The sequence below is a fragment of the Manis pentadactyla genome, chromosome X (assembly GCF_030020395.1).
Source record: "Manis pentadactyla isolate mManPen7 chromosome X, mManPen7.hap1, whole genome shotgun sequence".
Lineage (NCBI taxonomy): Eukaryota > Metazoa > Chordata > Mammalia > Pholidota > Manidae > Manis > Manis pentadactyla.
Genome location: NC_080038.1, coordinates 44,635,646 through 44,653,078, shown reverse-complemented (window position 1 = coordinate 44,653,078; position 17,433 = coordinate 44,635,646). Strand labels below are relative to the sequence as shown.

At 40.7% G+C, this 17,433-nt stretch overlaps 1 protein-coding gene across 3 annotated transcripts in view; it reads left to right on the top strand.

Annotated features, from left to right (window-relative positions):
* The window catches only part of SHROOM4 (shroom family member 4), a 290,444-nt gene extending 276,904 nt beyond the window's left edge, over positions 1-13,540 (top strand). For 2 of the 3 annotated variants that reach the window (XM_036928887.2, XM_036928888.2), the window contains 2 exons: positions 5,028-5,297; positions 6,227-7,944. In XM_036928887.2, the coding sequence (XP_036784782.2) occupies positions 5,028-5,297; positions 6,227-6,496 (540 nt within the window). In that variant the 3' untranslated portion in view covers positions 6,497-7,944. Of the gene's footprint in view, positions 1-5,027; positions 5,298-6,226; positions 7,945-8,497 lie in introns of those variants that run through there. The other variant, XR_005033288.2, reaches the window with a different exon arrangement.
* The last annotated feature ends 3,893 nt before the right edge of the window (positions 13,541-17,433 follow it).

Sequence of the window (17,433 nt, the reverse complement as noted above, 5' to 3'; positions counted from 1 at the left end):
CAGGTAGGATGCATTCAAGAGAGTGGTTCTGTGATAGACCATGGCAGGGAGGTCCCATCTGGGTCTAGCATACCTACCTTTACCCCTCTCCCTGGGGGGGTTACTGAGGGGTCTATGTGTAGTGCTACTGGAGGTGCATACACTGGCCATAATGATAAAACTCCCTGATAAGATGCTCTTACCTTCTGGCTATTTAAGGTGCACTACTGTGATCTTTGGGGGCCACTCTGCTGTTACTCCAGGAATACATAGGAGGCCAGCCTCCAGGCCTTGTCCCCAAGGTGCCAGGAGGGCCAGCCATTGCTGCTCCATGTGTCAAAAGGTCCAAGGCCACATCCTCTGAATGGATTCTCCAGGGTTTATTGCAGTTGATGCTGGCAACGAGATATTATTCTTGTGTCCAAATCCTAGCTTCAATGATTCCTCCTTGGTTTGAACTTGCAATTTTATAGGGGAGGCAGCGATGTGTGTTAGCATGTTTACAGGCTCAATGCCCCATTCCAGAGCTTATTCAAACACTGTAGCACTGTCCATAAGCAGACTGACTATCCCTGAAAACTAATGGTGTCTGACTTCAGGCCAAATTTTAACAAACCATTGTACGTCTCTATCATGCCTGCCCTGGCTAGATTATATGATACATGAAACTTCCACTTGATCAAAGTGCTGCACCCATTCTTGTGATGCATGTCCAGCAAAGTGGGTGCCTTGATCACTTTTGATTATCTGCAGTCTGCCATAGGCCACAAAGAGACACCTAGGCCTCTTTTGGTTGTTTTCTGGTCTGCACAACACATAAGAAAAACAAACAGAATCCAAAATCTTGGTGAGTTCATTCAATTGCTGTCACACACCCCAGGGATAACCATCTTTGGTCACATGAACATCCACCTCAGAGTGCCTTGATGGGTCTTTTGCACTCAAGACCTGCATGGTCTTGACCACCTGTTTTGCAGTGGTAAAAGCAGAAGCACATGTCTTATCACAGTCCCACCTGATGCCCTTTCATACAAAACAGCATAAGAGCTTCAGAATTTGTGCCAAGTATGGGAAAAAACACTTCAGTAGCCTAAAAGACTCTAAAACTCTTGTAATAATGACACAGTTGTAGGGGTAAGGAAGGCCTGGACTTTATCTATCACTGCTTCTGGTATAACTTTAGTCTTACCTGACCAGACAACCCCCAAGAATTTAACTGACAAACCAGGTCCCTGAACCTTGGTGCTGTTAATGGCCAATTCAATTTCTCTCTGTGTGCTCCTGCCTCTATTAAATCAACCCACATCTGAGTCCTCATGACCTTCACTGGGCCCTTTTGACCCTTTCTTTCAGTAGCAGACTGCATTCCCTTCCATGCCTGCATCACTTCAGCCTCCACCATATCTGCCACAATATGGGTAAATTCATTTATGGGCTGCCCTAAGTGAAGGGCAAGAATGGCCACTAAGGACCCAAAAAGAGATGAGGGAGCTGTTTGTAGCATTGTGTCCCTCATCCCTGCTGTAAACCACTCCTTGTCTGGGCCATAATTTACTGGGTTATAAATGGTATTTTTCATGCCTAACTTCTGTAGCACCTGTTCAAGCTCAGCATACATCTTCCATCTAGCAGGGGAAGATGGTAAGTCACCCTGTTTGGGCCATACAGTATGAAGGGTGGCCATCAGCCATTCAAGAAGGGAATGGGTCTCGGGGGTCTGGTGTGCATTCTGCCATCACTGCCACAAAGCAGGTGAGCTGTCAGGGAAGCCATCTTTCCCATCTCTGATCCAGACAGGACACTATCCACCCCTACATCTCAAAAGGGCAGAAACCAGGCTGATATGGACTCCAAGGGCTTCTGCCAAAACTGGGAGCCCAAATTCACCAGCTCAGCCTGTGTATAGGGGTGGAGTGTGGAGTGCTCCACAACCTGGGGAGGGGGCAGCACCTCTCCCAGAGGAACCCATGGTCGCTATATCTTTATTTTCTTGACTACAACTGGGCAGGCTTTCAATAGAAGAGGTGTTGGTGCTTCTGGCACCACCCCAACCCCCGTCCTTCTTTGAAGTATCCTCTACCACTTTCAGAGCTGATGGCAGCTTCATTGCCACTCCCCCAAGCACCTCCTCTGCTACATACTTGACCTTCTCTACAGTGCCCTGCAACAATGCTATCTCAGTCTTCAACATCTCTCTTACCTTTTCTTCAATACCTCACAGCTGGCATTCTAACGCTGCCTCTTCTCATGCTTTTTACAGGAGCATGTCCTTCTTCTTCATGGCCTTTACCTCTTCTTGTGCTTCTTACGGGAGTGCATTCTTCTCCTTTATGGTCCTTCTTAACACTGTGAGGAGTAGACAACTCATAGTTCCTGACACCTCGTGGGCATTCTGTTTCTCAAAGGACCTCCCTATTTTTCTGAGGGCCTCCTCTATTGCCTCAGGTGTCACCTCCACCTTCCTCCAGTACTGCAGAGGGGCTGATTCCTCTAGGATGCAAGCCACCTTGGACCATATGCCCACTGGTGGATACTGGGGTATCTCCCCATCCATGGGGCAGCCCACTGAAGAACCCCTCCCATGAGAGCAGCTTATTCCATTTTTTGGTCTGCAGAGAATTCTGCTGACTATACCAAATGTCTCACCTGAGGGGGATTGCCCCCAGGCAAGTTCAGTCTGGATTCAGTGAGACTGAATAACAACAATGGGATGTTAGGGGTAAAAGGGTTTATACCAAGCTTTAGTCTCACTGCGGCATGTAGAGCGCTGGGATCATGTCTGCATCTGGCAAGTCCACAATCCTTCTCTGTCTCTGCCTTCTAGCAGAGCACTGAGCAGAGCTCTTTATATTGAAACACCAATAGTAATGGCTCATTGCCAATGGTTGTGTAAGCATGCACCTATGCAGTAAGCCAATTATATCATGAAGTAGATTAGAGTCAGGTGAGGATCCTTAGGAACTTCCATTTTCCATACAATAGGTGATTTTCCAAATTTATCATTTGGCCCCAGCCCTTGTTCCTGGCATTGAGTTGTGTTTGGAAGAGCAGTGAGTTGAGATATGACTGGGAGCCTCTTGGCATCTAATTGTGCTGCTTCATTCATATTATTTATCCCTAAGTCCCAGTGGGTTTCAGAACTTTCCCTAAATGTAAACCTATTACACCTCAGACTAAGTGTAGACTTTCGACCCTTTTCAAAACACGACAATAGGCCCTAGACCCAGAGCAGGCTCTCTTAGTCTTGGTCACCTTGGACATCTCTAAATAAACTACTAGAAAGGAACATGTGCTGTAGAAAATTCCAAGCCTATGGTCCCAGAGTGTCTGGGTGGGAATAATAATAAAACAAACATTGAAGCATACTTCCTATGTACAAGATACTATTCTAAGCATGTAAGATGTATTAACTCACTTAATTCTCATAATGACACTTTGGTGTAGTTACAATAGTTGTCCTAGTTTTTAGATGGGGAAGTTGAGGCACAGAGAGTTTGAGTAATTTGTTCAAGGTTGCACCACTGTTTTGTAGCAGAGCTGGGGTTCAAACCCAAGTAGTTTGGCACATGCTCTTAAACACAATGTGATGCTGACTACAAAGGCTGTGGGCAACCTGGGACATGTTTATTCTTATCAGGACCTTGTAGCTAGACAAGTATCCCTTAACTCAGAGGGTCTGGTAATAATAACAATATAATAGTAATAATAATAGCATCAGTGAACCTATATTGATCACTTAATGTGCCAGGCACAGTATTATCTTACTACTATGATCTCATGTAATGGGGAGAAGGGAGGAGAGGAAGCATTTCTCCAGTTTAGATGAGGAAACGAGTCTCAGTGGGATTATCTTGCCCAAGACATAGGAGGTATGCAGGATTGAAATCCAGGCATCTCTGACTCCAACCCCCCCTTTACCATAGTACCTTCCTGTAAGTGTGGTTCCAGAACTGGTTGCACCTATAAGGGAAACAAATCTGAAGACACAGGCAGTACTAACCTTCAGAAACTTACAATCAATAGTAGGAGAAGGATCAGATGCACACACATGAAACAGAAAGTGAACAGCTTCAAATTATACTACAGAGCTCTAGTTCTAAAATACTAGAGAGTTCAGAAAAAAAAAAGATCATTGAAAGAACAGTTATGGAGGCAGGGGTTCCCAGCAGGGAGGGTGAGGGCAAAGCTGGCCCCTGAAGAAAGAATGGGAATAGTCAAAGTGAAGGAACAGATAAAGAGCAGATAGAACTGGATAAGCAAATCAGGAATGTAAGAATGAGTGTTGTGAATAGAAGAGAGTAAGGAGCTAATCTTCAAAGGTTCTGAGGAGTGAGATTAAAATAGGTTCAGGCCAGCCTTAATAATAATAATAGCAGCAGTTGTTTTTGAATACTTAGTCTATACTAAACCCTTTGAATGCATTATTTCATCGAATCCCTATTACAATTCAATGAAGTGGGTACTGCAATTACCCCTATTCTGCACATAGTGAAAGCAAAACTCCATAAAGAAATTCACCTAAGGTCACAGCTAGGAAGTGGTAAAGCTGGAAGTTAAACCTAGTCATTGTGACTCCAGAACTCACACTCTTATCCCAAAGGTCACAAAAGCCAAGCTGAAAGGGTGAAGATCTCACACAGTGCCACAAATACCAGATAATACTTAAGTGGCTTGAAGGACAATGAATGAAGCTGTAGGCAAATATTTGAAGACAACGCTTTTCCAACCTGTGCTCTCACAAGCATTCCAGTAACTGTTTATTAAATAGCTTCAGCAAGTATTTATTATGTTACATTTGGCAAATGAGAACTAACCCATTGGTTCCACGTATCTAATGCCAAGAAGTTTGGTGGTGACTAAGATAGGAGAGAAGGCACCTGTCCAAAAAACTGGAATTGCTCATGACTTGCTCAGGTTTCCTTTGTTTCCAGTGGCTAGGGTAGAGCCCACCATCTGCTACTTGGATCCCAACACAGAGGTTGCAGGCACAGATCAGTTTCTGCTGGTTCCCATTTTCATCCTTTACCTTCTCCTTTTATTTCTCCTAGATACAACTTATTGAGAGCATTGGCAGAAAACTTTCTGTCCTGCAGGAGGCCCAGCGAGGACTTCTAGAGGACATCAGTGCCAATTCTGCCCTTGGGGAGGAGGTGGAGGCCAACCTAAAAGCCGTCTGTAAATCCAATGAGTTTGAAAAATACTGTTTGTTTATCGGGGACCTGGACAAAGTGGTCAACTTGTTGCTGTCACTCTCTGGTCGACTGGCCCGGGTGGAGAATGCTCTCAACAGCATTGATTCAGAGGCCAACCAGGAGAAGGTAGATTTGGGGTCCTTGGGGTGTGGACAGAAGGAAATGCCATCTGTTTCTTCTCAGGGCTCCCTCTTTCAAGTTTGGCTAGTCTGGGAGGCAATAATGTCAAGAGTGTGGGCACTGGGTTTTAAGTGTCTGGAAATTCTGCCTCTACCACTAATTAGCTGTGTAACTTTGGGCAAGTTATTTAAACCTCTATTTCAATGTCTTCAAAATGTGGTGAACCCATTTTCATGAGGTTATGAGAATTAAATTAGATAATCCATATTAATTATTTAAAATGTGGTCTGAAACAGGGTAAACACTGAATCAATGCTAGCTTTCAGTACAATAGTGATAGTAGTACCATGAGCAGCAGTTTTGTCTCACTCTTTCAGAGTTGAAGATGGTCTCACCAAGTAGTTGAGATTGGAAGGCAGTCAGTTTCACAGGTTGGGTCACTTTGAGTACATTCCTGAACCAAAACTACATTACCTTTCCCTATAAAGGTGGTTTTGGATACAAATCTGAATCCACAACAAGAGGCACACAACAAGTGCATATACACATGGAAATACACACACACACTCTCAAAGACACACATATTGAAATCATTGTCACGATGACAGTTACTCACCAGATGGGAGGGGCATGAGCTGGCTTTGTCAGAGCCTTCCCCCACCCCAGCCCCAGTGGTGGTCTGTGGATTAAAGACAACTTAGACATGGAACAAGGTGTTTACACAACCCCCTGTCCAGGATAACTGTCGTGTTTATCCTCCCCTGCTACAGGAAAGAAAGTATTTTGCATGAAGATGGACTTCAGGGCAGGAAATCTAGATTTAATCAACTGGCCAGGTGGATAGGTGTTTTGTGACAACATCCCTGGGGGAGCACTGGCTTAGGCAGATGACTGGTGCTTGGAATGGCCCTTAATTACTCTACGTGTTTCCTCAGCTGGTGCTGATAGAGAAGAAGCAGCGGCTGACAGGGCAGTTGGCAGATGCCAAGGAGCTGAAGGAGCACGTGGACCGCCGGGAGAAGTTGGTATTTGGCATGGTCTCCCACTACCTGCCTCAGGACCAGCTCCAAGATTACCAGCACTTTGTGAAAATGAAATCTGCTTTCATCATTGAACAGCGAGAGCTGGAAGAGAAGATCAAGCTTGGAGAAGAGCAGCTCAAATGTCTCAGGGAGAGCCTACTCCTGGGGCCCAGCAATTTCTAATTCCACCAGAAGACTGCCACACCATCCCTGCCCAGGCACAATGGAAAATTCTTTCAATCTTTGTTAGCAGTTTATTAGCCAAGTAGATAGTAGTTAGTTAGCAGTTTGTTCCATATCCTCTACCTTGGATGTTTCTCACTGCCCCCTACCTAGCAGTGCTCCTTGGGGAGACCTTGGGAAGGACCCAGGCTTCTACTCTAGGGAGTACAAGCAAGAAGTAGAAGCTTCAGTAAGCTGTGATCATCCAGCCAAACTCGCCCTCCCACAGTTTGCACAGGCAAGCACTTGCCACACACAGAATCAATAAAGTGTCTTCAATCGTCTTTGTACTAGGACACCAAAGGCATCATGCTCTCACTATTCACCCACACAATAATCAGCCTCTTGAGGCTCAGATAGAAGCTGCCTGTCAACTCTAGTTCCCCAGTGCTCATGGCCCAGCCACTTCCCACAGAGATCTGGCTGTCTTGAGGGCATTAACCTACCACCAATGTCAAGGCCTCACCCAGGCTTTACAGTGGGAAGCACAGAGGAGAAATTATACTTGACAGAATATGAGCAAAGTTTGGGAATCCCCAGGTACCCTTCTGGGAAGGACTTGGCTTAAAGAAATTGGCTCCACTCCCACATCCCCCAGCACTAGTTGAGTGGGAAGAGGTGTACTCTCAACTGTGGCTAGGGTGGGCCCCATCCTGTCCAAGACTTTTTGGTGTACCACTTCCTGTTTCATCTCACCTTTTCATTGCTGAGGGTTGCAAAGTGCTTCACACTGTGGCCATTAATAGCTCTACTAAAGTTGACTTCTAGATACATATTTCGTTATTGGGGGTAGGGGGTTCGTAATATTGTATTTTAAAAGGCCTTTTGATTTTATTTATTTTTATGTTTTGACTGATTTTTTTTTTCTTTTTAAACTAATAAGGCAAGAAGAAGAGAGTTGGAGAGGGAAAGATAGTTAGAAGGAAAGCATTTTCTGCAGATCAGCCTGAATTCACCATGGTTAGGTGAGTGAGTGCCAAGGTCTCAAATTCTTCCCACCATAGCTAATAAGTGTCTAAGAAAGGAGGTCTCACCATGAACTGAGAGCTCCCCTACTGTTGCCGGGCCTATACTTTCCTTGATGTCTGGATGACCATGAACTTAGCATTCCCTGACAGGGTTCAATTTTTTCTTACTTGTTTTTTCTTGGAGCTCAAGAAATTGGAAACTGACAAAGGTCCACCCATTTCTCTGCCATCTCCAAGCTAAGGACTGGGTAGAGGTGAGCTTAGGAGGAGTGCCTCCATCTAGCAATTGCTTTCTTAGCCTGTGGCTTGGCTCAGGGAACTGAAATTCATAGTAGCTGGAAGCTCCAGCCAGGGCCAACCCTCCCAGAGCAAATTATTATCCAGTCAGGATCTTAGGCACACAAACAACTAATACCGCTGCTGTTGCCAAGGCTCTGACACCAGTAGCCAGTTTCTGAACTGAAAAAGTCCTCAGGTAGGTGATGGCAGGGAAGCAGTTGTAGCAAACTCTGCCCTGTGATCCAGCTGAATTCCCTATTCCTTGCAAACTGGGCCCATGCTTGGTATTGCACAGCCCTGCCCAGCAAGCCCTAGCATCTCTTCTCGTTACTGCTGAGTTCCTCAGGGACCTTGGAGGTTGACTGTAGTAGCACAGGTGCTTCATCCAATGAAAGAATTTGCCAAGGAACTTACCTGCTGCTACAAGTACTGGGCCCCTAGCTTCCATTTCCTCTTCACTGTATTTGGAAACAATGGAAGAATCTTGGCCAGTAGGGTGTCCTGAGGGGGACCCTGGGTATGGTGTTTGGACATTGCTGCTGTCAGAATGCTGTTGAAATGTCAACCTGCCATTCTCCCCTCAAGTGCAGAATTATACTCTATTTAGGAAGGCCAATGGGTTATAAAGCACTAGTTTATCCAAGCCGAGGTTGAGGGAAGTGGGGGAATGCTTTGAATGGAGGTTATTGTTGCCATCTTTTTTTTTTGTAAACAGGCACTAGGACAAGCAATGATCAAGTTGAGGCATCCTATATTGGGGGATGAGGCCAATGTCATCCATCATTCTAAGATTTTTTTGTGGGTAGAACAGCTTTTTGGAAATATAGGCCTGGGGAGAAGAGTGGTCACTTACTTGGACACCATGATCATGGTCTGTGATATTCTAGTCAGTGTTAGATTGATTGTACATCAAGTTTATCACAATTAAAGTACAATTGACTCCATATTTTTGTACCTCATCCCACCTTAAATTAGAATCAGAACACAATGGTACTCATTTTCACACAAAGGGACAGTTCCCAAAGCACTTATTTGATAACCCCAAAGCTATATTGAATGGTGAAGGCCAGCAAATAAAAGGGAACTACTAACCAGGCACTGAGCCCCACACTGCTGCTGTGCTGGTCCCACTGTGAGTAATAGTGCTGCCAAGCTGCCAGTATTACTTGAGATGTGATGTCTCTTCCCTTTTCTCATTTCCTGGACTCAGCCCTTCTGCAAGGCCTGTCAGGGAGCCAATGGGATTTCCCCAAAGATAGTTATTGGTCTTGACTTCTGTCCTCTCCCTTCAAATAGTCTTACGGGCCATAGTGGGTAATAGGTAAGCACAGTGGTTGATCTAGATAGAGGGGTTAGTGCCAGAATTAGCGTCCCATGTCCCTCCTTACTGCCCTCCACCCAAGCCAGGGCTCTGGGTAGTTGAGTGACCCCACCAGCTTCAGACTCAGCCAGAGTATAGCAGTAAATGCTCAAGGGGAGTACAAGAGAAAGAGGCACATACACTGAAAACAAAGCCCTAGAAAGGGAGAGACTGGAAACAGGAACAGAGGTTGAAAAGATGAAAAGCCTCTTTTAAGGCCAGCTTCCGGTTCTGTTTTCCATCTAACCTCAGGTGCCAAAAAGCTGCCCAGGGGCACTAGAGCCACACCATAACCCTAACCTCCCCGAAGGTGCTGCTCTTCCAGTAGCAGTCCCCAAATAGAGGAACCTGGGCACATTTCTGGCCACTTTCTCCTGTCTGGAGCTTGGTGACTACTGCTGTCTTTGCCAAAGGAGTTATCTATGCCAATAATATTTCTGTAAAAGCATATTGTATTCTTTGAAGATTAATAGATATTTAGAGGGGGGTGGAGCAGGGGCACTTTCTATAGATAAAAAACCAGTATTTGCTGTACAACTGTTGAGAGTCATTTATCCCACTTGAAGCTATTATTTTTCTGAATTTAATTGTTTCTGCATTTATGTCCTCCACCACTCCCTTCCTGGCTGACATGGATGTGCCTGCCAGATTGTCATCAAGGGTCATACTTCAATAAAAGGTGCTAAGGACAAAAAAAAATATCTCACATGTTTTGATGAGATAGAAATCCCCTAATATTCTGCTGAAAAGTATTGGAAAGGAATTTAGTAACCGATTTATAATCCTTCATAGGTAGCCATATGACCAGAGCATTGATGCTGTACCATTATTTATTCCCAATAAAATAATTTAGAATTCAGGAAGAGTCAACAATAGGTATAATCTCAAGTGTAGACCTCAGCAGTATACAGAGTCTAATTCTGGAATATAGCCTGATCAAGGAAAGCCACGTTCTAGACCTCCTCCAATTCTGAGTTCTGTTTACTAGTATCATCTTATTTCTACCTTCATTCTTAGCAACCTGGAAAGCAAGGTCCTTTCTGATCAGCTCTCTCAAGATTTAGACCCAAATGCACTCCAGGCAGCAACTCTGACTCTGGAAAGCTTACTTTTTCCCCAATTCATACATTGTTCGCATCCCAACTGATCTGCTCCTATTCTAGATATCTAGTGTGGTAGAGTGGAAAGAGCCCAGCTTTGGCACTGGAATGAACTGTGCTCAAATCTTGGTTCTGCCACTTATTCTATGAACCTGGGTTATTTGCTTAATTTCTGAGATAATTTTCTTATCTGTAAAGTGGGAACAATAATATGTATCTTGCAGGGATGTTATGGCTTAAAAATAATACATGAAAGCCACCAGCTATCTACTGACAAGTTGTTAAAAAGGCAGAATTGAATATTTTGAATTTCAGACTCCAGCCTAAACCAAGTGACAACAGTCTGCATTTTAACTAGATTCCCAAGAGATTCATATGCATATTAAATGTTGAGCAGTACTAACCTATCACAAACATGCTCAGTACATGGTTAACTATTATTCTAGTCCTGATTTACTCAATTCTTTCCTAATCCTAGGCATATTCTTGCTCTTCTCATACATGCCTAAATGAGTTCAGTCAGCTGCACGATACAAGGTTGATATATAAAATCACTTGTATTTCTGCACACTAGCAATTAATAATCTGAAAATAATTTCATTTATAATAGCATCTAAAAGAATAAAATACTTAGGAATACATTTAACAAAAGTGTAAGAATTTTACACTGAATACTACAAAACACTGTTGAAAGAAAATAAAGAAAATCTTAGTAAATGTAAAAACATCCCATGCTCAAGGATCAGAAGACTTAATATTGTTTACATAACAATGCTGCCCAAATTGATCTGCAGATTCAATGCAATCCTTATGAGAATTCTAGCTGGCTTCTCTGCATAAATTGAAAAGTGAATCCTAAAATTCATGTGGATTTGCAAGGGACCCAGAATATTCAAACCAATCATTAAAGAGAACAAAGTTAGAGGCCTCACACTTCTCAATTTCAAAACTAACTACAAAGCTACAGTCATCAACTGTTTGGTACCTGCACAGGGATGGACATAAGTGAGATGGCATTGAGAGTATAGAAATAAATACTCACATTCATGTGCCAGGACAATAAGATGGATAAAAAATAGTTTTTCAACAAATGATGTGGGAACAAGTGGGTATCCACATGGAATAGAGTGAAGGTAGACCTCTTTCTTATACCACACACAAAATTTAACTCAAAGTAGACTATCAGTATACATGTAAGGGTTAAAATTACAAAACTCTTAGAAGAAAGCCTAGGAGTAAATCATACTGACAGACATTGGCTTAGGCAATTATTTCTTACATAGAACTCCAAAAGCACTAGTGACAAAAAAATATAAATAAATTGGAGTACATTAGAATTAAAAACGTTTGTGCTGTAAACAATACCATCAAGAAAGTGAAAAGACAATCCACCTAATGGGAAAAATATTTACAAATTATATATTGGACCTTTATTCAGAACATATAAAGAACTCTTGTAGGCATTTGTGAAAACTTATCTATGATATGGTGGATATTGTCCAACTGAACTTGAACAGTCTGAGAGAAATCAGACAAATTAAAACAACCCATTCCTGGGGAATGTTCACATCCCTTATGTTCCTTTAACAGTAAATAGTCTGTAGTTGTAAGATTTTGGAGTGCTACAATTTGCACTTCTCCTAATTCTTGGTTGAGTTCCAACAGTATAGATCCAGTCAAATTTGTTGTTTTACTGTATGCACAGGCCAGCTTAGATATCTCCTTCATTCCCATGGCAATTTGCTCCCTTACAACACTAAACTATGTTTTCTACCTTTATCTTGTATCTACCTACCACTTCAGCATTTTATTAAAAATAATAATAATAAAGAGAGAAATGTGGTATCTACATATAAATCAAGTATAAAAATCAAATGAGTATTCATATTTGAACTGTTTATAGTTCATAATGCATGAGCAAAACCGAAAGTTTCTGTGATGACTGCCCTTGTACTGTTCACTATGTAACTTATTCACTATGTAAGAATTTGTTCTCCATGTAAGAACTTGTTTGTTATGCCTCAGAAGATTGGAGACTGACGAAAATTAGGCTTGGGTGGATTAATGATTGTGCATTGAGCATTGACTCCCCTATACAGAATTTTATTGTTGTTAACAACCATTTGATCAATAAATATGAGAGATGCCCTCACAAAAAAAAAAAAAGAACTCTTGTAACACAATAATAACAGTAAACAATTTTAAAATGGATCACAGGATCAGAATAGACATTTTACCAAAGAATAAATGCAGATAGCCAATAAGCACAGGGAAAGATGCTGAACAGTAAGGAAATAAAAATCAAAACCATAATGATTATGATGGTTATAATAAAAAATACAGTAACAAGTGTTGGTGAGGATATGGAGAAATTGAATCACTCATATTTTGCTGGTGGGGATATAAAATGATGTATCCACATTGGAAAACAAATTGGCAGTTCCTTAACATGTTAAACATAGTTTCCATATGACATAGCAATTCCTCTCCTAGGCATATATCCAAGAGATTGAAAACAGTCATTCAAACAAAAACAGGTATACAAATGTTCAAAGCAGCGTTATTCACAATAACCAAAAAGTGGGAACAACCTAAATGTCCAACAGCTGAGGAATGGATAAACAAACTTTGGTATATCCATACAGTGGGATGTTATTCATCCATAAAAAGGAATGAAGTGCTGATACGTGCTACAACATGAATGAACCTTGAAAATATTATGCCAAGTTAAAGAAGCCACTCACAAAAGATCACATATTGTATGATTCCATTTATATGAAATGTCTAGAACAGGCAAATCAATAGAGGCAGAAAACACATTAGTGATTGCCAAGGGCTGGAGAGCTGAGAGGAATAAGAAGTGACTAACAGGCATGGGGTTTCTTTTTAGGGTGATGAAAATATTCTAAAATTAGATTATCATCATGGTTGCCCAGCTCTGTGAATGTACCATAAACCATTGACATACTTTAAATGGGTGAGCTGTATGGTATATGAATTATTTCCCAATAAAGGTGGTTTTCAAAAAGCTTTTGCTTTTTTCTATCAATCTCATTCCTATTGACAAAATTCTGAATTGATAGTAAGCATGTAGTTCGTGCCTGAGCCCAAAGGGTGCAATACTCACACTGTTTGCATTTGGGAAAGGAACTTGGCATTACATCCTTCCCCTTGCAGACTTGGCAGACCAAGCAGCACAAGGAGTAATAGTAGTCTCAGCTGTCTCATGACTTTAGTGGGAAGAGTAGGGATGGGACCTATTGGGGCGGATGGGCAATCTTTCTAAGCATATAGTATGGTAGAGTGGTTAATAACTTCCATTCATTAGGCAAATAAACCATTTTTTTTAAAATCCTGACTCCACCAACTAGCTATGTCACCTTTATAAGTTATCTGACCCCTCTCAACATCTCTAAAAGGGGACTAATAAAAGTAGCACCTCAAAGTGTTATCATAAAGATTAAATGAGATAATCTATATGAAGGACTAAAATAATGCCTACCCCTACAGTAAGTATTCAATAAATGTTAACTACTAGATTTTTTTTTGAGGTGAGACTGAAGCAAAACAATATAAAGAAAAGTAAAGCACCCTCAGTTTTGGAGTCAGACAGCTCTGTTAATTTGGCCTTGGGAAGGTACTTTATCAAGCTTAGCTCCTCTGTAATAATGAGGATAATAATCTTTCTCTAACACCACACTTACAAGTTGTGTGGCTTCGAGCATATTTAACTTCTCTGTGCCTGGATATCCTCTTCTGTCAATTGGAGATAAGAGAAATATTTACCTCCCCAGATTGCTGTGAAGAATTATTGAGTTAATCCACAAAAAGTACCTAGCATAGTGTAAGTAATCAATGTTAACTATTATTATAAAGTGAACATTGGAAAAAAATGATATCCTTGGTAAGGCTGGACATGTGATAGGTCCTCAGGAAATGGTAGTTCCTTTCCTTACCCACCTTGTCCTTTGTACCAGGTCAAGATTTCCTTGGGCTTTCAGAGAAAATATTTCAGACTAAGGAGGTCCCCATAGTACATAGAATTTTCTGGCAGGCTCAACACTACCATCTGATGGGAACAATGTCATTTATTAGCTGCCTGCAAGATAACCACCTATATTCCCAAGAGAACAACCCATTCAGAACAGTAAGGTAAGAACTATTTTGCCTGTAGACTACTTGGGCTCTAATTAGAGAATAATTTAGAGAAATTCTCTCTTGCCATCAAGATATGGAGTCAGCCTAATCTTATTAGGCAATGAAAATTGTTCTACATCACAAATCATAAGGAAATACAATTAAGCACAATGACATATCAGTCAGAATAGCTAATATCAAAAAGACAAGAAAAAAGTGTTGGTGAGGATGTGGAGAAAAGGGAACCCTCATGCACTGCTGGTGGGAATGTAAATTGGTGCAACCACTATGGAGATTCCTAAAAATAACAAAAAATAGAAAAAGCATATTACCCAGTAATTTTCCACTTCTGGGTATTTATCTGAAGAAAACAAAATCACTAATTTGAAAAGATACATGCACCCCTATGTTTATTGCAGTGTTATTTACAATAGCAAAGATATGGAAGCAACCTAAGTGTCCATGAATAGATGAATTGATAAAGAAGATGTGGTACATATACACAATGGAATATTAACCATAGGAAAGAATGAAATCTTGTCGTTTTAACAACATGGGTAGACCTACAGGGTATTATGCTAAGTGAAATAAGCCAGGCAGAGAAAGACAAATACCATATGATTTCACTTGTAGTTGGAATCATAAAAAATAAAAAACAAACAAACAAACAAAACAAATAAACTCATGAATATAGAAAACAAACTGGTGATTGCTATAAGGTAAGGGCTCAGGGAATGGAAAATGTAGGTTAAGGGGACAAAGGGGTACCAACTTTCAATTATAAAATAAGTCACAGGGATAAAAGTACAACATAGGGAATATAGTCAATAATATTGTAATATGTATGATGATAGATGGTAACTACTCCTATCCTGATGAGCATTTAGTAATGTATATAATTGTCAAACCACTACATTGCATACCTGAAACCAATATAATATTGTATATTTATTACACATCAATTAAAAAAAAGAAAAAACATTCAGTTTCCTATCCTAGGTTAGACACTTTCACATATCTTCTATTTTTTCTAAATATAAAATTTTTTAAACAAAAATGCTCATTTAATCTTTACAACAGCTCTGTGATTTTTAAATACTGCATTAAATACAAATTCACAATTGTGACAGTGTCTTTGCTGTTTGTAAATCAAACAAAAGGAATGTAAGTGTGTGATGCCATTCATTCATTCGTTCATTCAGCTAATGTCAGATATTGCTTTGTGCTCGGGGCATCCAGAAGTGAACAAAATAGGCAAAGTGCCCACCTTCATGGGTCTTCCATCCTAATGAAAGAGACATATACAATTACATAATACTTTAGATATAAAAATGCACACACATACTTAATGTTTTTTTACCCAAGTACAGCAAGGCAAAACAGATTTTTCCTTGACTACATAGCTATTAGCAATAGGCTAAATTCATTAATCTTTTTGCTACTGCAATAACTAAAATACTTTTACATTAATTTTTTGCAGAGCTATTCTTGTTTGTTCACCAAATGGGATTGTAATGGGTGTTTTTAAATGCCTAGCAAAACGAAGGCAAACCCCCGTCACTAAAAAAGTTGACTTTAAAGATAGTTCACAAAGTTTGAATTCCACTGTGGATAAAGACAACCAACTCATATCACATGGAATTCTTGCCCATTTTGTACATAGTTAAACATGGCCATAGGCTAAAGGGTTCTGGCCAAAGGTTCTCTCATACTGGGCAATGTAATCCTTAAGAGACCATGTTCTGTAAACTGTTTAAGTTTCTTAATATGGCCCTTAATCTGAGATTTGCTCACTGGTGTTAGCTGAGTAAAAACAACATGGTTTTCAATTCCCATTTTCCCCCTAGCTACTGATTTCCTATCTAAAAAGGATAATTAATGGAACTCAGTTCCACAGATACTGAGTTGGTCATACTTTTTGCATAGGAAATAATTTAAGAAAAGGCCATGAGTGAAAAATCTTTCCAGCTTGAAAATGCATTAAGTTAAAGGTGAGCAAGTTAAAATGCTGGACAAATAACAGTTTGTACCCTGACATTTGTCCACATTATTTAGTTTGGTAATGAAATAGCAGACCAAATCCATTAGTAGATACAACAAATGATAACTTCTAATTGAGAGAAAACTCTTATTTTGATTATGCTTAAAAAGCACTGTTTATAAGGTTTCATAAATTGTTATATACTTAAACACCTTTTTCAAATAGGAAACCTTTATTTTTCTTTTTAAAAAGTAGGCAGTGTAAGAATGAGCAGAAGCAGATACAATAATGTGACTATGGATAAATTAGATAATGCTACTTATTTAGAGTATATGCCACTCATTTAGAACATAGTTGTGGTCACTCTTCAATAGCCTGGTAGCTATTAAGTAAGTCTATTGTAAAAATCAGACAGTTACTAGAACCTTTCATGAGCAAATACAATTTTGAGAAAACACATGTCTATTACTGAAACAATCTGAAAATGAGGAAAACCATGTTTCTTCTGTACCTTGCTGGAATGGCACTTGAAAACCCTTAGACCTAGAGCCAACTCTGCCCTCACTCTGAGACCTACTGTTCCTTTATCAGTTCTATGAAGGGGATAATTTTGTGGTTATTAAAGTGAAGATGTAACACTCTGTCTGGCTGCAGTCTCTGAGGAGAGGGTGCACATAAAACCATTCTCCAAACCTGACCCTCAAATGGCATAGAAGGTCAGTTCCCTCTAACTGGCCTCAATGCCCACAGGTAAAGTCCTGACTCCTTGCATACAAGGCCCATGATGACCTATCTCTTGCGTACTTTTCCAGCTATGACTCTTGAGACTCGCACTCATCTTAAGCTCTAACCAGTTTGCCAAGCATGTCATGTGGGCTCGTCCATCTGTAATTTCAGAGAGGTGGGTTCCTCTGCCTGAAAATCCCTCCCCTGACTTTCCCCATTTAACTAATTCCACCTTGTCCAGGTGTTAACTCAGGTTCCACCTCCTTCAGAAATATACCTTTATTTTACTAATAACAGTCTATGATATTTGGGTAAGATAACTGTTTTTGCTTTCTGTCTTTCCCTTT